General features: G+C 39.6%; 1 protein-coding gene across 5 annotated transcripts in view; it reads right to left on the bottom strand.

The window, feature by feature from the left end:
* The window catches only part of HDAC8 (histone deacetylase 8), a 242,167-nt gene extending 227,608 nt beyond the window's left edge, over nucleotides 1-14,559 (bottom strand). For 2 of the 5 annotated variants that reach the window (XM_039219873.1, XM_039219871.1), the window contains exons 1-4: nucleotides 14,153-14,557; nucleotides 13,578-13,630; nucleotides 10,592-10,722; nucleotides 8,453-8,594 (exon numbers count right to left, since the gene is read on the bottom strand). In XM_039219873.1, coding sequence (XP_039075804.1) covers nucleotides 8,453-8,594; nucleotides 10,592-10,722; nucleotides 13,578-13,630; nucleotides 14,153-14,377 — 551 coding nt within the window. In that variant the 5' untranslated portion in view covers nucleotides 14,378-14,557. Of the gene's footprint in view, nucleotides 1-8,452; nucleotides 8,595-10,591; nucleotides 10,723-13,577; nucleotides 13,631-14,152 lie in introns of all 5 variants that reach the window. The other 3 variants (XM_039219874.1, XM_039219870.1, XM_039219872.1) reach the window with 3 other exon arrangements.
* Between the last annotated feature and the right edge of the window lie 1,420 nt (nucleotides 14,560-15,979).

Genomic DNA, 15,979 nt, shown 5'->3' with positions numbered 1-15,979 from the left:
TTCACGAATGCGGTTGTAGCTTTCTGAAATGCCATTCACCTGTTGTCTCCGTAGCACACTCCTTTGCATCCTTTGAAGTCTTCTTTGCCAAAACTTCCTTACTGACAAATCTTACTTTACTTCTGTACAGCACTGTTTCTCAATCCTAGTCCAAGGAGCCTTCTTAGATATGTTGTCCTAATTGACCACTCTATAAAATTTTAATGTCACAGATATACTGCACGTCATAAACCATGTAACATCTAAATTTTTTGTTCCCCCCCACTCACAAGAATTAATTTTTGTTCTGGTGGCAGACACTGCTCTCCAACCTGGTCTTCTCAATTTTCACTTTTGGTTTCTCTGATAAGTCTTTTCTGATTCTCCTCCTATCTTTTTGACCATTTCTTCTCCAGATTCCTTTGTAGACCTATCTTCTTCTACCAGTCCTGTAAACACTGGCATTCCACAAGGCTCAGTATATGTTTTGTTTTTCCATATTATTCTTATAGATGCTTCTCAGGTGATTTTAAAATCTATTTTCTTAGTTTTAATTACTACCTATCATGCTGTTGATGCCCAAATCTGTATTTTCAGTGAAGACAGCTCTGAGATCCAGCATCTTGTTATTCCAAGTATGGTCCACAGATTGGCAGCATTGAGTATCATCTGAGAGTTTGTTAGAAATGCAGATTCTCAAGTTTCATCCCAGACCTCTTGAACCAGATCTGCATTTTATCAAGACCCCCAGGTATTTCATATACACGTTAAAGGCTCAAAAGCCCTGAGCTGGACCCTGTTACCAGCTCTCTAGTAGACATCTTTGATTACATGTTCCATAAGCACATCAGGTCTCATCCCCTACTCTGTTAATGGTAACAAAATTTACTCAGTCATCTACACAAGAAATCTAGATCACTCCTTCCTTATCATTTATATTAAATTGGTTACCATTCCTATCTGTTCTTGCTACTAAATGGCCCTTGAATTTATTTGCTCTTCTATGCTCATCACCACTGCTTTCACTTCCTTTTGGGTAGATTATTACAGTAAAGTTCTAATCAATTTCTTTATCAACATCCTCTGCCCACTCCCCACCAGTTAACCTGTGGACTTGTTAGAATCAGATCCCTAAAATGCAAAGCTGATCATGTTACCTCCTCCTGGCTAAAGCTTTCTTCAGTGATTTCTCACTGTCCAAAGCCAGGGTTTTTAAGCCGGGATCCACCCATCCAGACAAGGGCTTTAAGAGAGACTTATCTTTCTGAAATTATGAGGAAAAAATTGTGTATGTGTGCACTTTTCTAGGGACAGTATACACAGCTTTCATCAGATTTTCAGAGGGTCCATGACCAAAACAGGTTAAGAACTGATCTAAAGAATTAAGTTCAAACTATGTAGCTTGGCACACAAGGACCCTTTATACCTCTCCTACCTTACTTCCAGTCACTTTCCTACAGGAGTTCCAGCTTTAATTACAGACTTAGAAGTTCCCCTCAGCTTTCAAGTCTCTCTGCCCCTGCACATGCTCTTTCTGGAAAAACCCCAAAGTTACATACATGGCCAGTATGTGGTGCAGCCTGGGTTTGCACCTAAGTCTTATTTCAAAGTTCACAGTCATTTCACTCCACAGTGACTTGACATTTTACACTGTGGCCTAGTACACACAAATACATACACATACACTAGAACAAGTTTCATGAAATCCACCGTGATATCAAAACATGCTGGCTGCAGCCCACTAAATTGATATAATGTTCTGTTGATGAGTTGCCATTCTCAGTTTGAAAAACACCGCACTAGACCTTTGCTGATATAGGAAGTTCTTATTACTGAGAATTTATCGCCTTAGTCCCAGAGGTATCAAGGTTTTTGAGGTTTCCTGGGGATACAAAAGCTGTCATAGCATGAAAGCATTTGCTAATGAAGTGACCACTTTTGTCAGTCCCCATTCAAACAATGTACTCTTGTAAAACACTAGCACCTATCCATATCCATCTGTTCAATCACTTTGTCTTTTATGAATTGTCAGATATATCAGTAATTCACTGTAAATCTATCACAAAGTGAAATTACAAATCTTATAGAAATATGCAAGATATCATGAAGTCAACACACAAAACTGACAACCAGGATCTGTAGACCCGTTTACAATTGAAGAGGAAAAAATAACTAAGAATAATGATTTTAAAAGTTGTTTGAAAGAGAGTGATTTGAATACCAAATGATTAAGGAGAAGCCCCCAGAAAAACTGAAAAAGCCCTTGAACATTTTTGGCAAAATCAATCCTCTTAATGATCGTGCTTCAAAAATCTCACAGAAAGTCAAATGTGCCATCTTGAAATGTCATGCACTTTTGTTTGAAAACTTAGGCCCAAACAAAACCAATCAATCGTCGATGCACTCATTGTTTTTTTATAAGAATTATATAGCATTCAATTCTATTAAAAGAGACAAACATATTTTAATAGTTTTTAGTTATTCAAATTAGTATACTAATCAAGTCCTGCCCCCTCCACTATTTAAAATTTTAGTCTCTCATTTATTTATTTATTTATTTATAAAATTTTTAAAATGTTTATTTATTTATTTCTGAGAGAGAGAGAAGACCCACAGAATCTGAAGCAGGCTGAAGGCTCTGAGCTGTCAGCACAGAGCCCGATGTGGGGCTCGAACCCACGAACGGTGAGATCCTGACCTGAGCCGAAGTCGGACGCTCAACTGACTGAGCCACCCAAGAGCCCCTTTAGTCTCCCTTTTAAATGGATTCACTAAAGTGGTCTTCTGTCTGGTACCAAGTGCCCTCAAATAATAATAACCTCCTGGATAACTCATTGTTTCCTCATCACCTGGCATACAGCAGGAGCCTAATAAAAGTTTGTTAAATGAATAATTGCAATGGCCTTCTCTCTAGTCTCAGTTCCCTCGGATCCAATCAGCATAATGCCATCCTCTCTAAAATTCTTTAGTAAATCCCCAATGGCCCCAGGAAAAGTCCAACTCTTCAGCATAGCTTACAAAACTTTTACAGTCTTCATCTTGCTCCATTTGCACTCACATTCTGGCTGCATTTAACTATTTGTAATTCTCTAAATGCCCCATACTTTCCACTACTGTGCTTTTATTGTTCCCTCTGCTTGGAATTCTCCATCCCTGCCAACAATGGGAAGACAAACTTCTTCTTCTTCTTCTGTACACTCCACCACCTTGCACATAACTGTAGCATACACTGGCCATATTGTGTCTGTACTGTAACTGCTTCCCACCTGTTCCAAATGGTTTTTACTATAAAAAGTTCTACTGATAAAATACACATTAGAGAATATATAGGAAACAAACAAAAAGATACGTGTGTGTGTGTGTATCTTTCACAATATCATCATCCTCACAAAATCACTAGTATCATTTTGTTGTATTTCCTTCTAAGAAGAAAAAATGTTTTTTTCATAAGCATCTATTTTTTTTACATGGCTAATCAAAGTGAATGTACAATGTTGTAGCCACCTGCCCTTTAAAAACAAAGCCAACATTGTACAATATGCACTTTTTTAAAGTTTTATTTTATGTATTTTGAGAGGGAGAGAGAGAGTGTGTGCGTGTGTGAGAGAGCGGGGCAGGAGCAGAGAGAGAGGGAGAGAGAGAGAGAATCCCAAGTGAGGCCTGAACTCCCCCACCGTGAGATCATGACCAAAGCTGAAGTCAGATGTTCAACTGACTGAGCTACCCAGGCACCCCAATTTGCACTTTTTTCATTATATAGTCATCCTAACCACCATTTTTTAATGGTTACATAATAGCCCACCAAGTGGATATGTTACAGTATCAAACTTAACCACTATGCTGTTGTTGAATATTTGGGTCTCCCTCTTCTTTTTTGGCTATAAGAGATAAATGACCATCTTCATTCACACAGCTTTCCCATATTTTGGATTGGCTTATTTCCTTAGGTTAGATTACCAAGAGTAATAGATACATGAGGTAAAAATCTTTCTTCCTTCAGCTCAGATCTGGGAGGAAAATGTATACATGTATATATTATGTTTCAATCTCTCTTCCCATAATTATTAGTGACGGTAAATATTTATTCATGTTTATTTACTATTTCTTTCCTCTTTTGTGAATTAGTTGTTCATGTCTTTTGTACATTTATCTAAATTTTAGTGCTTTAAAAAATCAATTATAGCGGTGCCTGGGTAGCTCAGTTGATTAAGCATCTGACAGTTGCTTTCGGCTCAGGTCATGATCTCACAGTTGGTGAGATTGAGCCCTATGTCAGGCTCTGCACTGACAGAATGGAGCCTGCTTGGGATTCTCTTTCCTTTCTCTCTGCCCTGCCCCGGCTTCTTGTTCTCTTGTTCTCTCTCTCTCTCTCTCTCATAACTAAATAAATAAACTCAAAAAATCAATTAGAGTAAAGAATTTAACCATCTGTAATATTTGCTGTAACTTTTTTTTTTGCCTGTTTTAATTTTGGTAATATTTTATCTGAAAAAGTAATAAAATCTTATTCCAGCAATTTTGCAAACTAGAAAAACACATTATTAAAAATCATCAATAATTCTGCCACCTTAACATAGCCACTATTATCATTCCCACTATTTTTTTTAAATGTGTGTGCTCTATAAAGTTGTAATTGCAGTGTGCATACAACTTTAAAACCTGTCTTTTATTAACACATAAGCATTTTTCTGTAGTGCCCTATAGTCTTCATAATCATCATTTAAAATAATAGCATAATATTCTCTGGAGTAGATTCATCATTTCCTTATTATTACATATTCATATTATTTCTATTTTTTTGTTTCATAAATAACACTGATAAACACTTACACACAAATGGTTTTTTCTATATTTTGCATTATTTTCTCAGGTAGTATTCTCAGTAGTAAGATTTAAGGCCATCAATCCTTACCCTTATCTCTAAAGTAGATAAAGGGCATTAATACATGTTAGCTATCAAATTACTTTCTTTTTTTTTTTTTTTACTAGTTTTCTTTTTTTTTTTTTTTTTTTTTTTACAAATAGTTTATTGTCAAATTAGTTTCTACATAACACTCAGTGCTCATCCCCAAAGTGCCCTCCTTCATGCCCATCCCCCCCTCCCCCCCACATCCATCAGTCCTCAGTTTTTGTCAGCATTCAAGAGTCTCTCATGGTTTGCCTCTCTCCCTTTCCCCCACCATTTCCTTTCTTAAGGGGAGAAACACTATTATCAGCCAAATGATTTTTAAAATTCTGGCTTAAAAAGAGGCTACCTAGTTGTTTAAATTTGCGTTTCTTTGATCAGTAGTGATGAACATTGCCCCATGTTTTCCAGTTGTTCTTAAACACCTTTATAAATTGTCTATTCATGCTCTTTACCCATACTTCTTATACATTATACTGTATAAGTGCCTTAGAAAATACAAACCTATCATACTTTGTCATATTTTTGGCAAATATACCCTTTAAGTCTGTGTTTAAATTTTGGTTTTTAAATGGCCACAAAACTTTTAAAAGTTATTTTGGTTTTAAAATTTTATACAGCTAAATTTGTTGATCTTTTCCTTTGGGAGTTTTTTCCTATTACTTCCTAAGCTTAGAAAAACTATTCCCCTTCAGAAGCCTGATAAATATCCATTCATTCTAGTTTTCTTTAATTTGCTTTTTTATATTTAATTCTTCAATCTAGCTGCCACTTCTTTTAGTTTATTACAGGAGATGAGGGTATAAATGCTACCAGCTGTCACAACATCATTTAGTGAACAATCCTTTCCATTCCTATTCACTTGCAAAGCATCTTTTATAATAGACTGAATTCTTATATATGACAGTCTCTTTGGGGAGCATACCATAATATCATCTGTCTAATCTTATACTAGTGGTACCAGTGTTTTCATTATTCTATTTTTGTATGTTTAATATCTAATAGCATTAGTCCCTCATCATTCTTCTTTTGAAGAATTTTCTTTGAAAAATCAGTTCTTTAGTTTCTGAATGCAATGTTTGCTGTCTTACCTCTTAAGATATCAATTTCTAGAGGGCAGGATTGGTTTATTTCCTTACAATGACTGCTAAGAATAATATTACTCGGTCAACAGTTATGAACGTTTCCCCCACTCTTTTAAACCCTTATTTCCAAAGTTTTTAAAAAGAGCATATCAATTTCACTGTAGCCATGCCAGCATGAGGATATTTTGAAGATGTTTTTTTTCAAAATTGGTCAGGGAAAAAAATATACCATGCCTCAATTTTTATATCTCTGCTTATTAGTGATGATAAACATACACTTGACATACAGTAGGTGCTTAATCAGTGCATGCTGGATGAATAAATGGCATGTATGAATCTATACAAGTATTTGGGGGGTGGAAAAATTTAAATAAATATTGTGGTTATAATGGATAATGCTGGCTAGATGTACATTGGTGGACTAAATGCTTGTAGTCCATCTGCAGAATGTTCCAGAGGTGCCAAGAACCCCCTAGAATTTGTACAAGAATTGGGGCAATCCCTAGAGACTCTCTATAATTTGTATTCACCACAGTGTCTGTTTCCACGTAGGATCAGCTGAAAGCTGTCTGAAACAGTTAAGAAAATACCCACGTACATGCATCCCAGAAGCAGCCACGATAGGTTCTAGATAGAGTATGCTTCATTTCAAAGCAAAACAGTGGGAAGTGGCAGGCATCTGGGTATTCCACTGGAAACTGACCCAGGCCCTGAGTTTAGATATATAAGATCTGGGGCACCTGGGTGGCTCAGTCAGTTGAGCGTCCGACTTTGGCTCAGGTCATGATCTCACAGTTTGTGGGTTCAAGCCCCGTGCCAGGCTCTGTGCTAACAGCTAGCTCAGGGCCTGGAGGCTATTTCAGACTCTGTGTCTCCCTCTCTCTTTGGCCCTACCCACTCATGCTCTGTTTCTGATCTTCAAAAATAAATATTAAAAATTTTCAAAAAAATCATAAAAAAATAAATACATAAGATTCTCCAGTGCCATGTGCAGAAACTAGATCTGTTTCACAGGATCAGGCGTTTTCCATGAAACAACATTTTTTTTCTTCCCAACTTGTTAAGCATAAGAGGGAATAGAGGTTGTTGATTCAAAAAGGCTGGGTTTCCCCACCTCTCTGCCCACCCTCCCCACCCCCTATCCCCACTCTGCCTTTCATGTGTGGTTTAAAGGAGAGAGAGGGTCATTTCTTTTGTCCTAGGAATCATTGCCTTTATTTTGAAAACTTATAGTAGAGAGAAGGCTAACAAAAGGTAAGCTGTTTCTCTTTGTTTTTAAGGCCATGTAAAACTCCTTATTAAACACTGGGTCTCTTAGCACCATCATCTCAGTAGTAGAGTCTAGTAGTAAACTTTCTCAATGACTTCTTTGGTCACGCACAAAATCTGCTGATTTGATGAAACAAATTCCATAATAGTATGTGAACCTTCGTAGGCTGAGGTTGTACTCAAAGTTTTATTCTGAAAACCAAAGTGCCATTTTCTCTGGACTCCAGAGCACCAAGGAGTATCAAAGTCATGGCCAACAATATGCACAGCTGGTGTGTGAAAGATGCAGCAGCAGTTAGTACCATCACTGCTTCATTTCACTCACCCAGCACAGTGATTGCTTCAGAGCTGTAATTCTTCCCCTCCAATATGTATGAAGTAGGACACACATAGCAAGCAAGCATATAAGAGGACAAATGCTGTCTCAGCAGTCCTTGTCAGACACAGAGTAGGGCTGTGTGAAACGTTTACATGAAACTCCAAAAGGACGACTCTAGCTCCAAGTAGCACCTGAGAACAGCTGTTTCACAAGCCTTTTCTTAGAGTGACACTGAACTCTCTCAGTTGGTTGCCACTATCCCTAGAGATGGCAGCATGAGTTTCCTTCTTGATTCTTCAGCCTTTTGTCTTAAATCTATTCTCGTCAATTTTCCACCTGTTTGAAAATCTGTTTGCCACTTCTTTCAGAACTAGCTCTAAAATTCACCTCTTCCAAGACTTCCATGATTAGTTTCTCCATACTGCTAAATCTCTTCAGTTCATACATATATTCAGTGGGTAAAAAAAAAAAAAAATTGAAGATGCTCCCTACTTATTCTAGTTTTGTTAGTGTTTCTAGAGCATAAGTCCCTTGAAGTGAGGTGAATTTCCAAAAAGCTGGAAAGAAATGTAGAGATTGTCTAGTTATATCCTTTGCCCTGCCCATTTTCCTGATGGAAAAACAGGCTTAGAGAGGTTAATCTTTCCAGGTCAGTTAGCCAAGTTTGCAGAAAACTAGGCATAGAGCCCAGGTATCCTGACTTTCAATGGTGTGCTTTCCATTATATTGTCCCATCTTCTTCTATTTCACTTGTATCTCTTCAGGATGCCTGGTAAAGTGCTATATGCATATACAAGTCTCCCAATAAAGGCTGATACAATAAGCATAAGAGTTTACATAACTGAAAAACTGACTCAAGGAAAGAGGCAAAAAGCAGAAAGGTCATTTTCTTACTTCTTTGCATGATGCCACCCTCCGGACCAGTTAATTGCTACTTTGCACATTCCATCAATCAGGCATTGGGCAGCTGTGATTGTAGCCCCTCCTACAGCTGCTGCGTAGTCAAATATCCCTTCAGTGGCTGGGCAGTCATAACCTTTGGGAAAACATCAGAAGAGTTTGTTAAAAGATGAACTGGAGAAAGGAGGTGTGATACTGTGGTTTATATAACAAGAAATATTTATTTGTGATCTTCACCTCCATTTCTGACACAGAGCTCCTAAAACTGTTGGAATTTCCTGAGTGATGAGAACAATAAAGGTGTCTTTGTGATGCTAATGAGGTGATCTGTGGATCACCCCTAAGGATGGAGGTTGGTTGCCAGCGGAGCAAACCAGGTGATCAGAAGGTTGGAACTACCAGTCCTACCCCCTGACCTCCTGTGAGAGGAAGGGGCTGGAGATTGAGTTCAATCATCATTAGGCTAATGATCCAATCAGTCATGCCTATGTAATGGAGCCTCCATAAAAACCCAACAGGATGGCTGGGAGAGCTTCTGGTTTGGTGAATACATGGAGGCGTGGGGAGAGTGGTATGCCTGGAGAGTGCATGGAAGCTCCACATCTTCTCATCATACCTTGCCCTATCCATCTCTTCCATCTCACCATTCTGAGTTATATATACCCTTTTGTAAGTAACCAGTAATCTAGAGAGTAAATGGGTTTCCTGAGTTCTGGGCACTGCTCTAGCAAATTAAACCCAGAGTTCTGGGGACTTCTGATTTATGGCCAGTCAGAAACACAGGTTACAACCTGGGCTTGAGACTGGTATCTGAAGAGTAGAGCAGTGTTTGTGGGACTGAGTCCTTAACCTGTGGGGTCTGATGCTATCTCCAGGTAGACAGTGTCAGAGTTGAGTTGAATTGTAGGACACCCAGCTGGTGTACTGAGCATTGCTTGGGGGTTTAGGAGGAAAGTCCCACCTCCACATATTGGAAGTGGGTCTAGAACCCTATTAGGAGGAATAGTTTGAGAAGTAACAACAACATATTTCACCAAAAAGCTACTGTGCTAACATCAGCTTCCAAATGAAGGCAAACATCTCCAATGTTGGGGAAATAATTTGTTTAAAGTGTTGAAAACAAAAAGGCTAAACCTTCAAGATTAGCTAGTCACACCCTACAGATGGAGAAATGGAGTACTGAGAGGTGATATCTTATCTGTGGTCATAGAGAGCCAGGCCGGGGACCCAGGTCCTTTGACTCGCCTATCTCCCAGACCAGAGTTCCAGTAAACCATGCTGTTTCTCTAGACTATCCCGTTGGCCACCTACAGTTTAAAAAAAAATACAGCCGTTTAATGTGAAATAGTGTTGAAAACTTATCCGAAACATAGATATGCACTCCAGTTAAAATATAAGGTTACAGCCAGACCCAATCTGAGCACTGTTATTAGGCCAAACAACTAAAAGATTTTCCTCAGTTGATGGACACTTAGGTTCTTTCCATGTTTTGGCTATTGTTGAGTGCTGTGGTATATTTATAAAATGGAATACTACATGGCAACGAGAAAGAACGAAATCTGGCCATTTGTAGCAACATGGATGGAACTTGAGGGTGTTATGCTGAGCGAAATAGGTCAGGCAGAGAAGGACAAATACCATATGTTTGCACATATAGGTGGATTAGGAGGAAGTTAATGGAGGACAAAGTGGGAGAAGAAGGGGAAAAATAGTTGGGAAGAGGGAGGGAGGCAAACCATGAGAGACTCTTGAATGCTGAGAACAAACTGAGGGCTGGGGGGGGTGGGGGAGAGGGGGAGAGGGGGTGAAGGGCATGGAGGAGGGCACTTGTGGGGATGAGCACTGGGTATTATATGTAAAACCAACTTGACAATAAACTATTTAAGGAAGAAAAAAATAAAAAAATTAAAAAAAAAGATTTTCCTCCATCTGATCCATCATTTGGCTTTGTTCAACTTATATGGTTTGCTTGTTAAGTGAGATATATGTGTCTAAGCTAAGAGATTAATACTCTGGTTAACACATTAGTTCTTAATTAAAAAATAAATACTCTCATGCAAGTTATAAAATAAGTAGTTACAATCTATAGGTGGAGGTTGTCTACCTCCCATTGTTGCCCGGTAATGACTTTACCTAGCCCGTATTCTACAGAGTCCGGATGATCGTCATCTCCTTCTTGGCTAACCTTCTGGAGATGCTGCAGATAGGCATCAGTATGGAAGGTGGCCATCTCCTCCATGGAGGCTACTTTGGGCTTAACTATCCTAATAATAACAGAGAACAAAGAGAGGTGAGTGAGTCAGACCCAGAGTATGCCAGAAACTGGAAGCAGGAGCCAGCAATCTGAGCAGAAAATACAACTCCCAGCTCCTGGTTCCAGTGGGCTGAAATAATAAACATGTTCTCTTACTCTACTGATGTAGTCTTCACTTCCTCACATCTATGTAATGATTCTATTAATAAGGGGTGAGAGGATAGATCTTCCCCTTGAGTTCATAGGTAGTAAAAAAAAAAAAAGCGAGTGATTATATTTAAGTGAAATAATCAGATATTGGACAAACTTCACTCTGTGAGTTACAACTTCCATGACAAACTAGTAGGCAGAGATATTTGCACTTGAATTAGTTCCTAATTGGGACATATAATCCTTTCATCTACAGTTTTACTTTACATTTTTTTAAGTTTATTTATTTATTTTGAGAGACTGAGCAAGAGAGCAGGGGAGGGGCAGAGAGAGAGGGAGGGAGAGAGAGAATCCCAAACAGGCTCGGCACTGTCAGCACAGAGCCTGACTTGGGGCCCAGTCCCATGAACTGTGAGATCATGACCTGAGCCAAAGCCAGGAGTCAGACGCTTAACTGACTGAGCCACCCAGTTGCCCTTAGTTTTACTTTAATAGGCAACTCTATTATCATGAATTTTGAATTTGGAGTAGAGAACTGGGCACCTCTTCTTAACTCAGTACTTATCAACTCTATAACCTCAGGCAAGTTGACTGTTCTGTAGTTTCCTCATCTGTAGAGTAGGGAGATCTTATGGGACTTAATGTGAAAATGAAGTGGTAACATATGAAAATGCTTGTGGATAACTATCATTATTGTTAATACTAGCAGATAAGAAATAGGCAACTCAAAACATAAAAGTTTCTATATTTGGTCCCTCACATCTGCCTGTGAGAGGAAGAGAAGGGCAAACTGGTTGGAACTGGGCTTGGCTGAGAAGCTCTCAAGTAACTCCTCACAGGAAGTGACAAATAGAAATGACTCAGAGAATACAAGGTGTTGTTAACAACAGGACTTATGGCCTTTAACCTCGAGCTGCCTATTCCGCATTTCTTCTCCAGACTCTGCCACTGTCCCTTAAAGGGTGGTCTATGGACCACCAGCAGCAACAGCACCTGGGAACCTGTCAGACAGGCAGAACTTCAGCCATCAGCCCTACCTCTGATCTACTGAATCAGAATTTAACAAGATGATCCATATGTACATTAAAGTTGGAAGAGCAATGGCCTAGGACACAGGGAAGCAGTAGTGGTTTTTTAATATTTGCTGAATGGGAACTCAGCCATGAGTTTTTCATGAATTAATATGACTGTGTAGGCTACTACTATCACCAAGCAGGCTGGAAGAATCCTGTAGCTCAGTCTCAACAATTAAATATATATAGTGGCACCTGGATGACTCAGTCGGTTAAGAGTGTGACTTTGGCTCAGGTCATGATCTCGTGGTTCATGAGTTCGAGCCCTGCATCAGGCTCACAGCTGTCAGCAGAGCCCACTTTAGATTCTCTGTCCCTCTCTCTCTCTCTGCCCCTCCCCCACATGCTCTCTCTCAAAAATAAGTAGACATTAAAAAATTTATATATATATAGCTAAGATACAAGGACTTTTGCTTCTCCTTCAAGAAAAGGACAAATCTGTGCATTAAAATAAAAACATTACAGTTTCTTGGACCATGTTTCCCAGCCCTAATAAACCCTTTTTCTAGCGTCCTGCCTCTTATCTAACAAATACTTACAGAAAGCTTCTCTGCTTAATAGCAAGAAAATAGGGCAGTTTTGCTTTGCATGGATTTCCTGTTTGTCTTGAAAAATTTTTTATGTTTATTTATTTTGAGAGAGAGAGAGAGAGATGGGGGGAGTGAGCGCACATGGGAGGGGCAGAAAGAGAGAGAGAGTCCTAAGCAGGCTCCACGTGGCCAACTTGGAGCCCGATGTGGGGCTCGAACTCACAAACCATGAGATCATGACCTGAGTGGAAATCAAGAGTCAGATGCTTAAACCACGCAGGTGCCCCTGCACCTTTTTCCAAAAAATAGTAATTTTTGGAAAAGTTAAGTAACTGTGATGAAAGGCATGTAGTTTTTACATCTACCAAACATATGGGTTAAAAAAAAAAGTATTCAAAAAACGATTTTGTTAATAAGGATAAAATATGAAAGCCTATTACACTACCTTCTGGAGGATAAATGAAGCATACCACGTAAGTCAGAGTAAACACACCTACTTGGCTAGACAATGTCATAAATAATCCTACAAGTGACAGGGTTATAATATTTACTCTTATAATGATAAATGGCAAGTTCACTTTTTTTTTTTTTTTTTTTTTAAGACGCACTTAAGTCTGTGCTGAATTCTGGCCTGGTTGCGGGAGTTTTGCTTTGGTCTCGACTTGTCTCCAGGCTTAATTGTAAAAGTTAGGTGGTGGTGATGCGGTGTCTGAAAGTCTTAAGTTGAACACACACCCTCAGATTTGGCTTAGTAACAAACACATAGAAATTCCAGAACATGTCCCGGGTGAAAAAAAAAATTTCCCCATCAGATGGGTTTTACTACCCTTGTGTACTCACCTCAAAATCTCCACAGAACGCTTAATCCCTAGGTTACTTTCCCTTACAGCAATAGTCTTATTTCTAATGGGTCTTAACTGCTTTATGCACATTTTTCAAGTTTTCTTAATTCTTCAAGAGCTTTCACTAGGTTACAGGCAGATTACAAACACTGAATTGCAAAAAACTTTGAAAGAAAGGACCATTCTCTTCCTAATTAGCTCCATTGTGAAGTAGGATACTAAGGCTAGGAGCACTTAGCTTCAGGGCTCGGTTCAAGAAAGACAACTTACCTCATTTGCTTATGCAGTGCATACGCTTCAATCAAAGAATGTACCATACTGGCCTAAAAACATCAACAAAAAAGAAAAAAAGGCAGAAAAACGTCTCTTAAATGTTTAATTCAGAGAAATACCATCGACTTCATCATCCTGAACAAAGAAAGTAACTTTTAACTCCCCTCCCTTCTTTTTACTTACCAGTTGCAATGCACTTTAGACAAAATAGATACAAAGTATATAAATCTCTAAGGAGAAAGCGACCGGGCCTCTCCGAGGTCCTGGAACGTTTCTCTCCTGCAGCATCTTCTCCACTTCAGGGATCCCTTGTAGTGGAGACACCATCCCCTCAGTACCATCCCCTCCCCCGCACCCCTATCCCCTCCGGTGCGTTGCACGCCCCGCCGATAAATGCGGCACTCTCAGAAACTGTAAGGGAACACTTCCTCTATCGCCTGGCACAGCTGCCCAAATTTCTGCTGAAGATTTCCACCAGCCCGGTATGCCCTCTGTTTCCTAATGCCGTCCGGTCCAACGGCCCCCACCCCCACCCCAAAAGCCCACGGTCTTTTATCCCCCACCTTTCTTACCCGTTTGGGGACTTTGGCCAGGGAGTCGCACATACTGACATACTCGGGACTGTAGATGTACACTGGAGGCAGCGACTGCCCACTGTCCGCCGGTTCCTCCGGCTCCTCCATCTTCCAATTCCAGCCGTTCCAGAGCCACCGTCTGGATCCGGCTTTTTTCGGACTCAGCCCGGGCTCTGGTTCCTGCTCTTCTGAACGGCCGCAGCGGTGCTCCCTGGTCAACATTCCCTCCTATTCTCGTTATCGCCAGAGACACTGTCCCAGCTCCCCAACCAATTGAAGGAATACATGGGCCCTCCCAGGCCAGAACCCCTTCATTTAGTGACCACCGTTCAAAAACGAGAGGTAGACAAATATAAAAGCCCAAGTAACTGCCAATTAGGATCGATATTTTATGGGACAAATAAGCACGGTCAAAACTAACCATCCTTGTTGCCCTACGGGGCCATTTGAAATGAGGTCAGACCAGCTTTAGAGCATGCTGGGAGATGTAGTTTTGAGGGGTTCGAGTAGCGGAAGAGCCGGCGCTAATTACTAAAATAGCCGCGAATTTGAGTTTTAACGCTAAAAAAAAAAAAAAAAAAAAAAAAAAAAGCCGCCTCAGCTTTTCATGAATTGTTTCCATCTGCAGATACACCCATATAAACATTTAAAAGATAGACACAATGTGACCACCAAGAGCCCAGCACCATCCAGCTACCTTAATTTTTTTTTATTTTTTATTTTTTGTTTGGTTTGGTTTGGTTTTGGTTTTGGTTTTGGCTTTTTTTGGTGGGAGACTAATAACTGGGTGCAAAAGACTGAAAAGTTTACACAGTAAATTCCGTACCACAACTTTAGTTTATTCCTTTTCATCATTAGCAATCCATGTCCATGTAAGAGTTAAAAAGCTCAACAATTCACTCTGGCAAAGCCGAAAGCACTTTCCTAAGAGGCTGGCTGGTAAACTGGAAATTGCTTTGTTGATTCCAATCAAGCAGTGATGTCAAATTACTCTGAAAATTCATGTGGAAGGAGGTGAGCAGATACTTTCAGTGATGTTTGCAAACTTCAGCTTCCCTTCCCTCCCTCTCTTTTGCTTCTGGAGCTATACAAGGGTTACTGAAATATTTTAGATTTAGTGTGAGGCTCCACATTACATAATATCCTGAAGCAGTTTTAGAATTATCATCAGTATTTCCAGGCTCCTGGCAGCTCCTATGATATGATGCAAGCTGGCCAGTTCCTAAGTCTTCCCCTCCTCCACCTCTCACATCAACCTGAAGTGACCTGCTAACACCTCTCAGACAATCCAATATCCTTACCTCCTTCAAAAACTAGCTTGCCTTTATTTTTTTTTTAACTCTATAAACACTTACTGAGCATTCTGGTATGCACCCGGATATATTATCTCATTTCATCTTTGCAAAAGTCCTATGAGGGATGTTGTAAAATGCCCATTTTACAGATGCAGTTTAGAGAGAGAGCAAATGGCTGTTCAATGTCACACACCTATTAAGCAGAAAAGCAGGAATTCAAAACCAGGTCTGCCTGACACTGAAGCCGTTGGACATTCCCTTTACTACGTAAACTTCATTCCTGCAGGATGACTTTGTGTTAAATCTAACTTTGTTCAATCCTCTACTTAGTATTCCCTGAGTACTTACTATTCTGGAAAATCCACCCCACCCCCATGATGTGTTCTTTAACTGGAATGTAAGTCCTTATGCTTCTTTTAGAACTGGTTCAAAGTTCTACAATCATTCAGTCATTCATTAAACATTTATCTGAAGGCAACTACATGTATAACAGTGAAGGATTTAATTCTCAAGATGGACTACAATCTTA

This window comes from Hyaena hyaena, unplaced genomic scaffold (assembly GCF_003009895.1).
Source record: "Hyaena hyaena isolate Hyena2069 unplaced genomic scaffold, ASM300989v1 scaffold_844, whole genome shotgun sequence".
In the NCBI taxonomy this organism is placed as follows: Eukaryota; Metazoa; Chordata; class Mammalia; order Carnivora; family Hyaenidae; genus Hyaena; species Hyaena hyaena.
Note: the sequence above shows the minus strand (reverse complement) of the source record. Positions and strands in the feature narration are given on the sequence as shown.